Here is a 17,188-nt window from a genome sequence, read left to right on the forward strand (position 1 = left end):
GAGGTAGAACGAGGGAGCTGTCCAGACCAGAAGGGAGCTCTTCTGCTGCCTGCTTGCTGAGCCCTTATCCATCCTTCTTTGTGATGGTCCTTCACTTTGGAACCAAAAGTACCAATTTTTTAAGGAAAAAGATACTTGCTTCTATCCACCTTTAGTTGAACTCCTTTCTGGTTAAGTTGCAGCCATGATTGAATTAGATACTGTCATTTCCATGTTGGACGTAGAGCCCGATTAAGGGATCCAAGCAATAAAATAACCTTTCCCCAAAACATTACTAAAATAAATCAGAACTAGGATGTCAGTTATCTCCTTCTCTAACTGGTGATATGTAGATTGGACAAACTCTGCCAGAAAAGACTACACTCTGCAGTGGAATTTATAAAAAATAACTCATTCTTTACCATAAGTCAAAATAAACTGACAAGTACAGAGTGTGTAATAAAACTTTTATCTTGAACATCAAATCTGTAATAGAAAGTACATTTTCCCTGCCTTACCAAAGAAATACCCCCCAAAAATTTGAAAAATATTATTTTCAAGGAGTAGAAAATCATTAATCTGCCCACACATCTTGGCCCAGTGATGGACACATTTGTGGGAACTAGGAATTCCTCATCCTGTTACTGCTAAGCTCGCCATCTCAGTGAATGACACCAGGTCCCATCCAGTTGAGAGAGGGCTAGACATCATCTTTGCCTCTTCTCCTCCACCCCTCACAGTCAATCCGTAAAGAAAGCATTTCTACTCTGTCTCAAAATACCTCTCGAATCTGTCCATTTACTAAAGCCTACTCCTATGACCCTGCTCGAGACCACTTTGTTCTGGCTTGAATTAATGCAACAGCTTCCTGAGTTTCCAGCTTCAAGGTTTCCCCTCCTGCAAGTCTATTTTTCATGCTGCAGTCAGATTAATCTTCCCCAAATGTAAATCCGTTCATATCACTCTTTAGCATAAACCACTTTAATGGCTTGCCATTGCCCTCAGGATAAAGTGCAAACAGCTTATCACACTTTAAAGCCCCTTGTAAATCATTCCCCTAATTACCACTCAGCCTCTTTTCCTCTCCATTTCTCTTGCGTTTTTGCTCCAACCATTCTGAACTACATACTTTAATTCCCCAGTCACAGAGTGTTCTCCATTGTTCCCATGTCTCTGCACACACTGTTCCCTTTGTCTAGAACTCACTATACCTCCCTCCACTAAGGATGGTGGGGGGAGGCTATAAACGAGAATATACTGTTGCAAGGCTACTATATATTTTACCTGAAGCAATTCTTTAAAAAGTGTAAGTAAATTGTGGTAAATTAGAGAGGTATACTCTAATCCATACAGCAACAAATAAAAATAATGTAAATAAATACAGAAAGAAGAATTGAAACGCATACTAAAATCTAACTGTTTAAAACAGAAGACAGGAGAATGAGAGGAGCAAAAGAATTCAAGAGATTAGCAAACTGGCATGCTTAAATGCAACCATAATAGTAATTATATTCTATTTAAATGGACTAAGCAATCTAACAAAATGCAGAAATTGCAGCTATCATCAGACATTAAAAAGCTAGATGTAACCACATGCTACCTACAAGAGATGCTCTTAACTACAAAGACACAAATATGTTGAAAATAAAAGAATGGAAAAATATATACCATGAAAACATTAAGCTTGAAAAGCTAGAGTGGCTATATTAATCATTTAAAGCGACTTAAAGACAAGAAGTATTACCAGAGACAAAGACAGATTTTTTCTGATGATAAAAAAAAATTCAATAAATCATAAACTAAACATCTGCTTAATATCAGAACTTCAAAATATGTGAAACAAGAACCTACATAACTTAGGGAGGTATAGATAAATTCACATACATATCTGGAGATTTTAACACACACCTCTGTCACTGATAGAATTACTTAGAAAAAGTTCCCAATCCTTATTAACACAAGCAACCATATTAATCTTCATGACTTTTGCAGACGACAACACCCCAAAACAGCAAGTACATATTTATTTTAAATACACATGGAATAGTCATCAAGATTGATCGCATGGTGGTCCATAAAACGGTCTCAGTAGATTTTAGAAGGTTGTCATTTTGCAGTTTGTTCTCTGACCACAACAGAATTAAATTAGAAATAAAAAATAATAAGAATCTAGAAAAGATCTAAATACTTGGAAATAAACTAACTCAAAACTAAACCATCCATAGGTCAACGACGGAAACAACAAAGTAAATTTGAAAAACTTTTTGACTGAATGATAATCTTTTAAAATTATATTAAAATTTGTGAAATGCAGCTACGGCAGTCCCGTATAAATATCCCGAAGGGATATTTATACTTTTAAAAACGTATATTAAAGAAAAAAGGTCCAAAATTAGTGATCTAAGGGTCTACCCTATGAAGTTTAAAAAAAAAAAAGAGAAAGCAAACTGAACCCAAAGTAAATAGAGGGACAGAAATAATAAGCATAAAACAGAAATTAATGAGAAAATATAAGTAAAAGTTTGTATTTGAAAAGTTCAATAAAATTGACAAAATTCTAGCTAAACTTATCAAGAAAAAAGAAATTCACAACTTAGCAATATCCGGAATGAAAGAGATGACCTAGAGAGCTTACAGACATTAAAAGAATAAGGGAACTTTATGACTTCAGGCAAATAAATCTGATAGCTTAGATGAAATAGACAAATTCCTTAAACAAATTACTGAAACTGACACACAAAATAGATTATCTAAATATTTCAAAATATGCAGAGGAAATTGTGGGAATGTTTTGACAGGTAAGTCAAAGAAAACTCTAGGCTCTGTTGGTTTCACTGGTAATTTCTATCAAATATTTTAGAAAGAAATAACAATCCTACACCAACCCTTTAAAAAACAGAAGCCAAGGAAATATTTTCCAACTGATTTTACGAGGTCTCTATTACCCATAGTAACACTACACAAATATATCACAAGAGATCTAAAAACCAGAGAAAAAATTCTCATGAAATAGAAAAATTATTTACCAAATACTAGCAAAACCCAACAAAATATAAGTGTGTATATATATATATATATATATATATATATATATATATATATATATATACACACTTTATATAAATGGGGTTTATCCCAAAAGTTGAAAGTTGGTGTAACGTTCAAAAAAATCAATATTATTTACCATACTAAAAGAATAATAAGAAGACCACCCGAATAGATGCAGAAAAGCATTTTTCAAAATTCAATAACTCATTTATGATAAAAAAAATTCTTAGTTAACTAGGAAGAGAAGAGAGCTTGCTCAATCTAATGAAGGACATCTATATAAAAAAAGAAAAAACCTACAGCTAACATCAAACCTAATGGTGAAAAAAAAAAAAAAAGGAATGGTTTCTCTTAAGATTAGGAACAAAGTAAGGAAGATAGCTTTCAGTACTTCTATTCAACATTATCATAGAGGTAGTAGCAAACACAAAAAGGCACAAAAATAAAGGCATAAAAGTTAGAAAGGAAGAAACACTTGCTGAAGGAAATTAAAGAAGACCTGAATAAATGGAGAGTACCACATTCATGGGCTAGAAAACTGAATGTTGTTACAATATCAATTCTCCACAAAAACCTATAGATTCAACACAACTCTTATCAATGTCCCAGCAGACTATTAGAAATTGGCAAGTGATACTAAGATTTATATGAAAATTTAAATAACCTTTAAAAATATCAATGCAAATTTGATCCCTTATTGTAAAATATATCCATGACATTTTACATGTCAAAGCAATTTCAAAAATCAAAATAGTTTTGTTTTTCTATTTATAAAAGTAATACAGGTATATTGTGGAAAGAAATAGAATGCATGTAAAGTTATAAGAAAATGGAAATCACATTTAATCCCACAATCTGATAATAATGGTCAACATTGTCATTATATCATCCCAATTTTGTCCTTGCCTACATATATTTATATATTCATATATATAAATATTAATATATATTCACACAAATAGGAGTATATATCTATTTCATTTTTCCATGTTAATTAGTATAGACCTAAGTCTTATGTGTTATTGGCTACGTGATATTTTATAGTATGGTTGTATCTTAATGTATAACTAAACTCCTACTATTACATATTTCCAGTTTTCCTATATTATATACAAGCCTGTACCAAACATCTATGTACATCTATGTTAAATTATTTCCCTATGATACGTTGCTAGGAAAAAAGAAAAGCTTCATAAGATCTACCCTCTTTTTTGGAGGTGGTACATATGTTTATGGTGTAGATTGTGGTGATGGTTTCATGGATATATACTTATCTCCAAACTCAAATTCTATACATTAAATATGTACAATTTTCTGTATGTCAGTCATACCTCAATAAAGTGGTTTAAAAAAATAAATAAAATTTACAAGGAAAAAAATGGTTCAAAGGGATGAACATATTGAACTTAGTTTTTTTTAATTTAATTTATCCATTAACCTCCTCATTGTTGTACTTCAACCTCCTGAAGATTATACCAGTTTATATTTCTTATATCAGTTCCTTCTACTCTTGTTAATTCTGGGAAAAAATAATTATTGAACTTTGTCAATCTGATAAGCAAAAGTGATATACCCCTGTTGTTTAATTTGTATTTCTTTGCTTACTAATGAAGTTAGCCAGATTTTCACATATTTATTAGCTGCTTTTAGTTTTTATTACATTCATTGCCTAGTTTTCTATTGACATTCACCTCTTGTCCTTATTGATTAATAAGAACCATTTGTTTAGTACTATGTTTAATCCCTCATCTATTATAAGCCTAAAAGATATTCTCCATTTTAGCAATGGCCTTTGTGTGTGTCTGTTGTTTATTTGCTTGTTATACTATAATTTTTTAACTATACACAATTGAATAGATTATTCTTCTCTTTCATGGTTGCTAGGTTTCATCATAGAAAAGGCTTTTCAATTCTATTATTGTAATATTAATGAATTTTCTTCTGGTTCATTATTTGTTCTTGCATTTTAAACCTTCATCTAGAATTTATCATATTGGAACCAGTGAAGTTGATGTGCAAATTTTCCCACTAAATATCTAGCCACTTATATTTTTCCCACTGGATTAAAATGCCACCTTTCCACACCATTGTAAAGCAATTATACTCCAATAAAGATGTTTAAAAAAAAAAAAAATGCCACCTCTCACATATACTGACTTCTCAAATATATTTAGATATAATTCCTTACTCTTTCTGTTTCATTAACTCTGTATTTTTGTGTCAACATGATACTATTTTTTATTTTTGTAATTTATGTTTAAATATTTTGTAGGGTAAGTGTTTTCATTACTATTTTTTAATATTTCTGATATTTCTCATATTTATATTCTTCCAAATGAACTTCAGAATTAATTTTTCAAGTTAAAAATATTATCTCTTTGAAATGTATGTATTTACTAAGAATTAATGTCTTTATAATATGGAATCTTTCTATTGAAATATATATACTATATCCCTCGTTTTAGTAAGTTTTATTTTGTTTCCTTAGTAGGGCTGAATGGTTGTAATACTTTGTGTATTTCTTGTTTAGTTTATTCTAAGGAATTTGATTTTTTTCAGAGATGCTGTGACTGGAATCATTTTACACAGTAATATTTTCTAAATGATTTATATATATGAAAATTATTTTCATTTTGTAGTATGTTAATTTACTTATTCTCTTTGTTCTAATAATTTTTCAGTTGATTTCTTTTGGTTTTCAAGACAGATTTTAGTTTGATCTACAAAGATATAATTATTGGGAAAGATGTGGCAAAACTAAATCTTGTGTTCCTCTATAATTGATTTTGCTAGCACTTTTTGCATCTTCACTTTTGTTCTACATTTTAAGGCCATTTTTCTAGTGATTCAGTATTAAGTTTGTTCCTAGTTGTTATTTTTTATGGATAGATTTGTTTAGATGTAGACATAGCTATACAGACAGAGACATATATGTAAACATTGACTGGAGACTTATACTCTTACAGCTCAGCAGCAAATGCTGAAATTTCATCAAATACCTTTTTATCTAAAAATATTGTCTTAAACAACTTACCTTTGAGTAAAATATGGTGTTTTTGGATGAAGTGCACCCCCAGGGATCTCAGGTTGAGAAGCACTGCTCCATAACACACCTCTCGCTATTCAGTTGAGCCGTAAGTTCAGTGTCTGTTTAACTATATACATTTAAAACATACTCATTTCCAATCTCATTTGATACCTATTTAATTTCAGGTTAACATGTTTACTGGGTTTGAATTTAAATATGAAGAAATGATAGTCCATTTATTATTTAAAAACATTTTTTTTCCTTAAAATGATGACTCTTCTCACTCTTACATATTTAACCCAAAATCTTAAAGAAAGCATTTTCATCATCATAGCCGCTATGATGCCTTGATTCTGCCTCATCTCTATGATAAACACGAAGAGTACAGGGAGATTTTTAGGATCTTTTTTTTTTACCTCAAAAAAGAAAAACCCTTCATAAATCAAAATTTACTGAATTATGAAAGAGGTACACCTTCTAATTGAAAGGGACTTTTTAATAGAAAACTTATATATGAAGGTAAAAAGTCTCATCCTCTTTCTCTGAATGTAACTTTGTTTTGTACTTGGAACCCAAGGGCCTGATGGTGAATGAAGCTTCTATTAGCTTCATTTTGAACAGAGGATGACATCCCAGACATCAGAGATGCAGACACTGATTCAAACTGAAGAGGTGTCCTCATAGCCATTGACCTCTGCTTCGGTCCTTTGAGTTCAAAATAGAACCTTTTGTGAAATGTATTGTTTTGCTCCACAGTCTGTGCCAGACACTGTAATAGTCTCTTTCTAGTTGTCCAATAATGAAATTGTCATAACTCTAGGAAGCTACTATTATCATCCCCCTTATTTCCATTTTACAGCCAAGAAAACTGAAGTACAGGGAGATGCAATAACTTACCTGAGATCGTGTAGCTAACAATGGCAGCTCTCAGGTTTAAAGCTCAGATCTGTAGTGTTCCAAATCCAGGGTCTTTTTCATTGTACTCACTGTCTCATTTATGTCTCTTTACCTATCTATGTCCTAACTCAATTTCTCTTCCTCCTTTCTTTGGCCCCTTCTCCTGCAGGCCCGTGACCAAGGTGTAAGACTAAGAGGGGGAGTCATGCTTCACACGGCCTTATCATGTTGGCAGCCATTCCTGGGTCTGGCTGTGGTCTTAATCTTCATGGGATCCACCATTGGCTGCCCTGCTCGCTGCGAGTGCTCAGCCCAGAACAAATCTGTTAGCTGCCACCGAAGGAGATTGATCGCCATCCCAGAGGGCATTCCCATCGAGACCAAAATCTTGGACCTCAGCAAGAACAGGCTGAAAAGTGTCAACCCTGAAGAATTCATCTCATACCCTCTGCTGGAGGAGATAGACTTGAGTGACAACATCATCGCCAATGTGGAGCCAGGAGCATTTAACAACCTCTTCAACCTGCGTTCCCTCCGCCTGAAGGGCAATCGCCTGAAGTTGGTCCCTCTGGGGGTCTTCACGGGCCTCGCCAACCTCACCAAGCTTGACATTAGTGAGAATAAGATTGTCATTTTACTGGACTACATGTTCCAGGATTTGCATAACCTGAAGTCTCTAGAAGTGGGGGATAATGATTTGGTTTATATATCACATAGGGCCTTCAGTGGGCTGCTTAGCTTGGAGCAGCTCACCCTGGAGAAATGCAACCTAACAGCGGTACCAACAGAAGCCCTCTCCCATCTCCGCAGCCTCATCAGCCTGCATCTGAAGCATCTCAATATCAACAACATGCCCGTGTATGCCTTTAAAAGACTGTTCCACCTGAAACATCTAGAGATTGACTATTGGCCTTTACTGGATATGATGCCTGCCAATAGCCTTTATGGTCTCAACCTCACATCCCTCTCAATCACCAACACCAACCTGTCCACTGTACCCTTCCTTGCCTTTAAACACCTGGTCTATCTGACCCACCTTAACCTCTCCTACAATCCCATCAGCACTATCGAAGCTGGCATGTTCTCGGACCTGATCCGCCTTCAGGAGCTTCATATAGTGGGGGCCCAGCTCCGCACCATTGAGCCTCACTCCTTCCAAGGGCTCCGCTTCCTTCGTGTGCTCAATGTGTCTCAGAACCTACTGGAAACTTTGGAAGAGAATGTCTTCTCCTCCCCTAGGGCTTTGGAGGTCCTGAGTATTAATAACAACCCACTGGCCTGTGACTGCCGCCTTCTCTGGATCCTGCAGCGTCACCCCACCCTGCAGTTCGGTGGCCAGCAGCCCATGTGTGCTGGCCCAGACACCATTCGTGAGAGGTCATTCAAGGATTTCCATAGCACTGCCCTTTCTTTTTACTTTACCTGCAAAAAACCCAAAATCCGTGAAAAGAAGTTGCAGCATCTGCTAGTGGATGAGGGGCAGACGGTCCAGCTAGAATGCAATGCTGATGGAGACCCAGAGCCTGTGATTTCCTGGGTGACACCTCGAAGGCGTTTCATCACCACCAAGTCCAATGGAAGAGCCACTGTGTTGGGCGATGGCACCTTGGAAATCCGTTTTGCCCAGGATCAAGATAGCGGGATGTATGTTTGCATCGCTAGCAACGCCGCTGGGAATGACACCTTCACAGCCTCCTTAACTGTGAAAGGATTCACTTCAGACCGTTTCCTTTATGCAAACAGGACCCCTATGTACATGACCGACTCCAATGACACCGTTTCCAATGGCACCAATGCCAATACTTTTTCCCTGGACCTGAAAACAATACTGGTGTCTACAGCCATGGGCTGTTTCACATTCCTGGGAGTGGTTTTATTTTGTTTTCTCCTCCTTTTTGTGTGGAGCCGAGGGAAAGGCAAACACAAAAACAGCATTGACCTTGAGTATGTGCCCCGAAAAAGCAATGGTGCTGTTGTGGAAGGGGAGGTGTCTGGACCCAGGAGATTCAACATGAAAATGATTTGAGGGTCGACCACTCCCACTATTGTTTCCGTGTCATTGTTGGTAACCAGTAAGACAGCCTGGCACAGTAAAGCACTAGGTTAAAAGGCAGCTTAGTGCGGCTGTCCCTGTGTCAAAGCAGGGTCCATGGAAGCAGGAGGACTTCTGATGGAGACTCGCCACCTAAAGGCAGGCAGGCATGTGTCAGAGCCCTTCACACAGTGGGATACTAATTGTTTGCGTTGCAAATATTGGCATTCTGGGGATCTCAGTAATGAACCTGACCTTTGGCTCATGCTCATGGACAGTTATTCAACATTTTCTACCACTGCAAAAACAAAAGAATAAATAAAAAGGAACAACCTACAATGTAGGATTTACATATTAAAAAGACACATTTGTCCAAAACATACTCTACAGAAAAATTTGTATCTCTGATTCTCATTTGTTAAAGCCTTGCATCATACCGTATTGTTGGTTCAACACCACAAAGAAATCAATATATTCTTTACTCTTTTTTTTTTTTGAAACATATAAGCTGTATATGTTTTAAAGCAATATGAATGAGAGGTTGTGCTTTTAGTTACTCACCACTATCGATCCAAGTGTGATTTCACCTTCCTTTACATAGAGATAACCCTGAGATTAGATCCCTGGAGTTATGGGCGGATATATGTTGAAAGATGTGTTTGTCTGATGTAGGATGCCAAGAAATAGGACCTAAGGCAAAAATGCTCAATTCTGTTAACTTCTGTTACTATAAATAAAGGCATGTGCCTAGTTTTGATACAGAATGGAATATTTTTTATACTTGTGGTATCACACTGGACCAGTTTACTGTTACAAAGTCCTTGGTTTCTCCAGAAGGTGGTGTGCCACTGTTTATACCTGTAAAATGCAAGGTAGGTGTTAATAATGAAAATTATTCATTTAACCACAACTTGATTTTACTTTCATCAATTGCTACTAATGGGTTAATAGAAAATGGAAGAGGATGTGATTGTTAGTATATACTCATAGGGCAATATTCAGCTCGTAGCTAAGATCAACAATTTGGATGTTTAAAAGCTCTCTGGATAAGAAGGAGTTCTTCTCAGATTCCAACACAAACCAGGGTGATCCATGCATTACATTGATCCATGCAACTAAGGATCTGTTTAAAATATGATAGCTGTCTGAAGGCTGGATTGCTTCCAGTCTAAGGAATCATCTAGCTACTGCAACTCTGCTGTTGTCTATTCAAATACTTTAAACACAGTATTATCTTAAATGGACAACTTCAGGGTTTCTCCCTGCTTCCTCTCCAAGTAGATACTGACTTTTATTTTGAAAATTGTCTGGTGTAGACAAGAAGAATCTGTCTTGTTTTTAAAGAAGTGGCAAAAAACAAGGTAGATTAAAAAGCACTTACGGATTTTTTTTTTTTTTCCTCTCTACTGAGGAAAAACTAAGATTTACCCCTATAAATAGGTTAAATTGTGCTGACACTTTCACCCTTCTGAATGAAGGCTGTTTGTCCAATTCAGTTTGTGTTACTGATTGGTACTCAGAGTTAAAATATTATAGTTAAAAAAAATGGCGTCATGCCATTACCACCAGTGACCTGGTTCAAATGAGACATAATTCCATTTGGCTAAAGGATGAGTCAGTGGTTTTCAAAGCATATACAGTTGACCCTTGAACGTGGGAGTTAGGGGCGATGACCCTCTGCACAGTTGAAAATCTTCATATAACTTAGCCCTGTGTATCCACAATTCCGCATCCATGGATTCAACCAACCTCAGATCGCATAGTACTTATAGTATTTACTGTTGAAAAGAATTTGTGTATAAGTGGACTTGCACAGTTCAAACCCATGTCGTTCAAGGGTCAACTATATTTATGTGATCTGAGAAAGCACTGAATATAGAGTGTATTCATGACATATGATATATTTAATTAGCATAGAATAGATAGATATCTACTCTTTTCACACTTTGAGAGAGACCTAAAAAAGAGCACCCTTTGGACAGCATGTAAGCTGGAGTAGAAGGTCTCTGGGGTTTGTTTCTTGACATATCAGACTGGAGGTTTGACTTTCAAAAAGCTGGCTTTTTTGAGTATTTGAAATTTTGAGTAACTTCAATAAAATTAAATTGACCCCAATAAAAAAGTGACAGGTCCAGAAATTGTTTTGCCAACTGGATAGCAACATGGTTAAGCCCATTTCTCCCTTAATAAAGGGTGGAAAATGAGATAGAAAGATTGAAGAATTGCCTGCTTGAATCATTTTTCATTTGACTTTTCTGATGATTATCATACATCCCTTAGAAATTCATTTCCCTCTTATGGCAATTAACTACCTTATTTATATCTAACAATACAAATCAAGATCTTACAAATTCTATCAGAATTCCAACTTGTGTGCAAATGGAATGGAGTCTTTCAAACTTAAAAATGAGCAAAGTTAGAGAGATAGTCTTCCAAAAGTTAGTGGAGAGTACTTTGCATGGAGTAAGTACTTAACTAATTGGCCAGCAAAAACAGAGAGAGAAAAACATTTAGCAGTTAATAAAAGGGCTTTATAATTCTAACTGCTATTTTCTGTCAAAATAAAAGTTGACCAAAAAGCTTAGTCAAATGAAATTGAATTAAAGTTAACGCACCCGTGAAAAGATTTAGTTATTATTCCATAGGAAGAAAAGAGATTGCACTCTCTCAGGGGTCTCCATACTCTGATCCCTGGAACACTAGTTATTTAAGATATTAATAAGTGTTCTTCCCAAAAAGTCCCATAGACTAATAAGTTGGGGAAAATGGTGCATTCTGTAACCACCTCTTGGAGGTTCAATATCTATTTGAGCCTAATAAATCCTCTGAAAAGTCCAATAAACAAGAATCCTGTTTAATTTTGTTTACCTTGGGATTTCTCTAACTTATCTGAGCATGAAGCACTTCTTTTCATGATGCAACTGTTAAACATCTTGAAAAACTAGAGTTCCACAGAACCCAGTTTGGTCAACATTGGACTAAAGTAGTACTCTTCCAAATTATTCCTAAACCCAATGTTTCCAAGAAGAGTAAAATTACTATTTGAATTGGGCTCCAATAGATTACAAAAAAAAAAAAAGAAATATGCCACCTGGATAAGTGATCTGATCATAAAAATGTACTGGCCAGATAGTTCTAGGAGAATCTGTGACTTTCTGTCTGAAGCATCATAGTAAAGGATTTATAGGTAATTGAATGGCCACTTAATTTTCTACATTCTCACTATCTGTTCAGATCTTGGGTTCCTTTTTATAACTGCAAAGCTCTGATCTTGGGTTCCATTGACTAGAATTTTGGGGCTCTAGGATTGAATTTCACAAAGGGAATTTTCCCTTATGGCCTCAGTTTACCTCTTTGTTAGGTCCAACTAGACTGTGGTAAACAACAGCAGTTTAGATCAGCAAGTGGGCCAAATTTTCCCCTGAGTAGTCATCTCGGGGTCATCATCTTCCCAGAGTATTTGTTCAAACTGTCCTAAGAAGAAATAGTTGTTTGGCTCAGCATTTAATTCTGGGTTGACCAGTTCTGTGTGCGTATTAGGCATCTTCAGAGAAGATTTTTTACTCCCTAGGCATTAAATTTCTAGAAGAAAAATCCCTGACTAGAGCCCTAATGGTCAGAGAATTGATCTATGCCCCCAAATGTCTGAAATACATGTTATTAGCGCATGATAACTCACCAAACGATTTGGCCTAATGTGTTCCTGGCAAGGGATTTCTACTTTTCCAAATTCTCATGTTACTTACTTTTTTTTTCATTTTCATTGCATTTATAATTATGAGCTTTTCAAATAGTCTCAAAGTTTGGAAATGTAAACCAAGAATTGCCAAGACTTGTATTTCCTAGTCCCAGAGGACATTTTCAGAGCTCTGGTTTTCCTCAAGTTTCTCTGCTTATCACCAACAACTCCCCAGTAGTATAAAGGCATTCAGGATTTGCTCTAAAGTGTTCAAGGTGGATTCTTTTTCCATTGTTCTGTCAAATATTCTGTTCTCTTCAGTTCTCAGAGGAGTCCAGAAATTACTATCTTCCATGACTTTTTCAAAAAAGGATTATTTAAATCTCACCTGCATTTAAGCCTGACCTTTGTCATTTTCCGTGACTCAAGCAGGAACAAACATATTTATATATTATAAGGTACAAAAGACAGGATGTGATCTTGGAGAAGAAAAATTGAGTAGGGCCCCATGTAGATTCACTTACCCTTCCAGGGTCTCTCTTTATCTCCACATCAAGACATTTGTTTTAACTTCAGGGACTGTTCTCAGAAGCTGTTCAACACCACAGAATATGTCTTGAGGCTTTCTAGGAAAGAAAAAAAATACACATCATTTTCAACTTAGAAGGCTAAGACCTGACCAAAAAAATATCAGAAGTTTAAAGAAAGGTTGGAGGGAGACATTTGAATCCATTTTAATGCTATTTCCTTTATTACTATTTTTTATAGTTATCTTCTAACTGAAGAAACATCAGAGGTTATCCTCTTCTTTAACTTTCATCAGTGTCTTTTTTGTCCCTATTACCTGTGTCCTGGTCACATCTATATAGCTCACATAAGCCATTCCAAATGGATTTTGTGCCACGTGAGCCTAGTAACAAAGCACGTGCGGCCAAAGCCATTCATGCTACTCAGTACTTAGGTAAAGATTTATCCCCATTTATACCTGGGGTTAAAGTCCTAGAAACATTTCCCATTAGACTAATATCAATACATGAGGTGCCTGGTGATTTCCATTGACTTTCCACCATTGGCTTTGAGAGCCCCATCCTTTCTTCTAGAATCCTTGCTCTCTTCTGATTGAGGACGTTCTGGAGTTATGCTTGCCCTCGTGTGTGGAAAGCCTTGAGGAATGAACCATGACCTGACTTGTTGATTTTAGAGTTGCATGTTAGGCAGCAGAGTGTGCTTCCTGGTACTTTGGCAAACATTTGACATGAATCTCTATTACTCTTCCCTTAACTCCTCCAAAAGCCGTTCCAAAGAGAGCCTTCTCAGTCTCACTCCAGCAAAAGTCCTGCTACAGGGAAAGGACAGCTTCACAGTCTAAGTCAATAAGATCAAAATGAGAGCTGATTTGCCATGATATTTAGCCAAGAAGTTACCTAACGAAAAATGGGTTTAGCAGCTCATAGGCCTAGACTTGCAAGATTTAGCCAAGTAAACCATGTTTTAAATCAACAATGAATGACAGGTTTTCAAATCTGAAGTTGGCTTTTCTGTTTAGGTAGCAGTAAATGTAGCTCTGCGTATTTTCTCAAAAATGTTAGAGAATGGAAACAGCTTACCTGTTGTGAGCTTTTCAACAGATTGTCTAGAATAAAATGTTTGCAGCCAAAAAAAAAAAAAAAGACATAATTAAGAAGTTTATAAAAGCTTTGTTTTTCTAAAACAGGCCTGAACTGAAGCTGATATTCCTCTTTCAAAATACAGGGATCTGATCAAGACAAGCTTGCAAGTACCCCAGACTGCCCTTCTCCAGTTGGTCAAAGTCTTTAATACCTCTTCTCCCCTCCCCTTCCCCCTCTCCCTGGAGAACATTCTGAATAGGAAGGAGGAAATGATCAGGGGCTACTAACTCCCCTGAGACAGCTCAGAGAGAGAGGAAAGCTTTCGTACCCCGCCATTCCTGCCTTCTTTCCTGATACTACAATTGAAATGACCCCTCATTCTCCAGTTCTGCCTTACTCACCACTGTCACCCCCCAGCTGCTGTCATACCTCATCAATGAATGCTCTCCCCAGGGAAAAGTCTCCTCTCATTAGTACTCAGAAATTCTTGGGCAATTGTTAAACTGGAAATTGCTTTTTTTAAAAAGCCCTCCAGCCTATCTCACATAACACTTTAAAAGTTAAGACTTACCATTCATATAATCACAAGCTGACAGCAATCTGCAGGTTGAGTGATTCTGATTTTTTTTCTCTCTCTCTCTTCTAGAAGCAGGTGGGTTGATATAACGCCAGCCTTAAATAGAAGCTTTATTTATAGCCTTAGCAGAATGAGCAAAGAGCTGGCATAATCAAGAGAGTACGGCATATTTTAAGGAAGGCTTTGCCTTTAATATGCAAAATAGCCATTAGAAGACAACAAAAATGCAAATTTACGTTCTCCTAAATTGGTTAACTGTATTAATTCCAATAAAGTTCAAAAGATAACTTTCCGTACTACAAATGGGTCAGAGTCAAAGATGCTGGGTCTATTCTACAAGGACAAACAAAAAACAAAAACCCAGAAATTTGGTTGCCATGTTAACTTTCTTCATTTTCTTGCAAACTTCCTATTCTAAATTGCTTTAATATTTTTAATCTCCACTACAATGAAATCAATATAATCTGCAATACCATGTAATCAACAAATAAAGATTAAGCAGCAGGATAATTCAGACTTGCAAAAAGAATTCAATCTTTACAACAACGTGTGTCCAGCAACACACTGAGTCATATACATATCTATGTGATGGCAAGAGATAGGAATTGAGTCATGAACAAACTTTTTACAGGCTATTTGGAAGGAAACATGTTCTTTTCCTCCCCAGTTATAAAATCAGGTGTATCACACATACCTGTGTGTTGCTTTGATACGAAGTCAGTTGTCTTCTTACGTTTTATCCTTTTCCATATGGTATGAAATGCCCCAAATAATAATCAATTTAAAAGCTATTGTTTATATATACATATATAAATATGAAGGGGAGGGTGATTGGATTTTTTTTTAAGTGTATAAAATGTAACTGTTTTTAAAGTTGATAAGCTTGAGCAGGAGAAAAAGAAAAGAAAACAGAACGTGTGTCTGTGTTTTTCTTTAATGTCTTATCAAAGTCTTATTCTGGGACCATCCCATGACTGGAAGCTACTAAACAACAACCTATAAAACTTTTTTTTTAAATGCCTGATAGCTTGTTTTTGTTCTCAAAAAAAATTAGTGCTAATGACAAAAGTATCTTGATTTAGGTTTATGCCTCATTGATTATTATATTGATTTATTGTGGGCATGTTTTATTTTTAACATGTAAAAATAAGTTAACTTATTTTATTAACATGTAAAATAAGTTAAGAACACATGTTTTCTTTATTGATGTAAAGGGCTTAAGCGTCTGACATCTCAATTAAATCCATCTGGGTATTATTACGAAATGAAATGTAATAAAAGACAATTGGAGTCATCTATCAGAAAATATTTCCTTATTGAGAGAGGTAGGTTATATGAGCCTTACCGGGAATAGGAGGTTGCATAAATATCTTTAACATTGTTATTAGAACAGATAATCTACAAATAATTCCAGTCAGAGAAGCAGCAGGCCCAGGGCCATCTGATTCTACTGCTGGGGTGAATGGAAACCACTCAGAAAGGAATCAGAGGCCAGGTTTTCAGGTGCATTGTAAGCAAAATTCCAAGGGGCCATGATTTGACCCGCTGAATATCCAAATTTAGGTCATATCAACCACACTAGAAATATATTCGACCTTACTGAAGATAAATCCTGTATCACTTGCAAAATCATCTCATCCATTTGAGTTGGTTACAAAAGCAAGTAATGGCCATGACTTTAGATATGAAATATATTTGAGCAAGAACTGCAGGGTTCAGCAAGCCATACACACAATATCATCATTATCTAGTCACCTTCTCTGAGTTAGCTTTCACTCAGCCAACTATCTATGATCGAGACATCGTGTAAGATAAGGCGCAAAATATTAAAAAGAGAAAAATCTTTCCTCTTGTCTTCAGGCAAATTGGTAAAAAAGGAAAGAAGACTGTCTAGTGTAAAAGAGGAAAAGAACTGAAAATGTAAAAACTGCCCTTTGTGCACTCTTTCTTCTGAGAGCAAAGGTGCTCTCTCCTCACCTTTGGTGCTTAAGGGAACAGGCTTTAGGGAGATGTGCTCAGGGAGCGTCATCCTGTGGTTTCATCTTCACCCCCTAGAGCTTGTGAGATGCCTTCCAGTGAAGAAAGAGTAAGTGGAGGAAGCAGAAACCTGGCAGGAATGGGACCGGGAAGCCATACTGCTAAATGACAAGAAAGTCCAAGACTCACCTCCAGGCAGCAGCAGATATTCAAATTCTGAGGCTGCTAGCAAGAAATTCACAAAAGGCCGCCTTGCTATTCTTTAACTGCAGAATGAAGAGCTTACCACCAGAAAGGGGTTTCCTCCTCCTGGAAGATTTTTTTGGTACTGCCAAAGCTACGTAACTAAGAGTCACATCTC

At 36.2% G+C, this 17,188-nt stretch overlaps 1 protein-coding gene across 4 annotated transcripts in view; it reads left to right on the top strand.

Moving 5' to 3' along the window:
* Positions 1-9,416, top strand: part of LINGO2 (leucine rich repeat and Ig domain containing 2) — a 1,205,266-nt gene extending 1,195,850 nt beyond the window's left edge. For all 4 annotated transcript variants that reach the window (XM_059924622.1, XM_059924625.1, XM_059924624.1 and 1 more), the window contains one exon: positions 7,122-9,416. In XM_059924622.1, coding sequence (XP_059780605.1) covers positions 7,158-8,978 — 1,821 coding nt within the window. In that variant the 5' untranslated portion in view covers positions 7,122-7,157 and the 3' untranslated portion in view covers positions 8,979-9,416. The remainder of the gene's footprint in view (positions 1-7,121) is intronic.
* Positions 9,417-17,188: the final 7,772 nt, after the last annotated feature.

The sequence above is a fragment of the Balaenoptera ricei genome, chromosome 6, assembly GCF_028023285.1.
Source record: "Balaenoptera ricei isolate mBalRic1 chromosome 6, mBalRic1.hap2, whole genome shotgun sequence".
In the NCBI taxonomy this organism is placed as follows: Eukaryota; Metazoa; Chordata; class Mammalia; order Artiodactyla; family Balaenopteridae; genus Balaenoptera; species Balaenoptera ricei.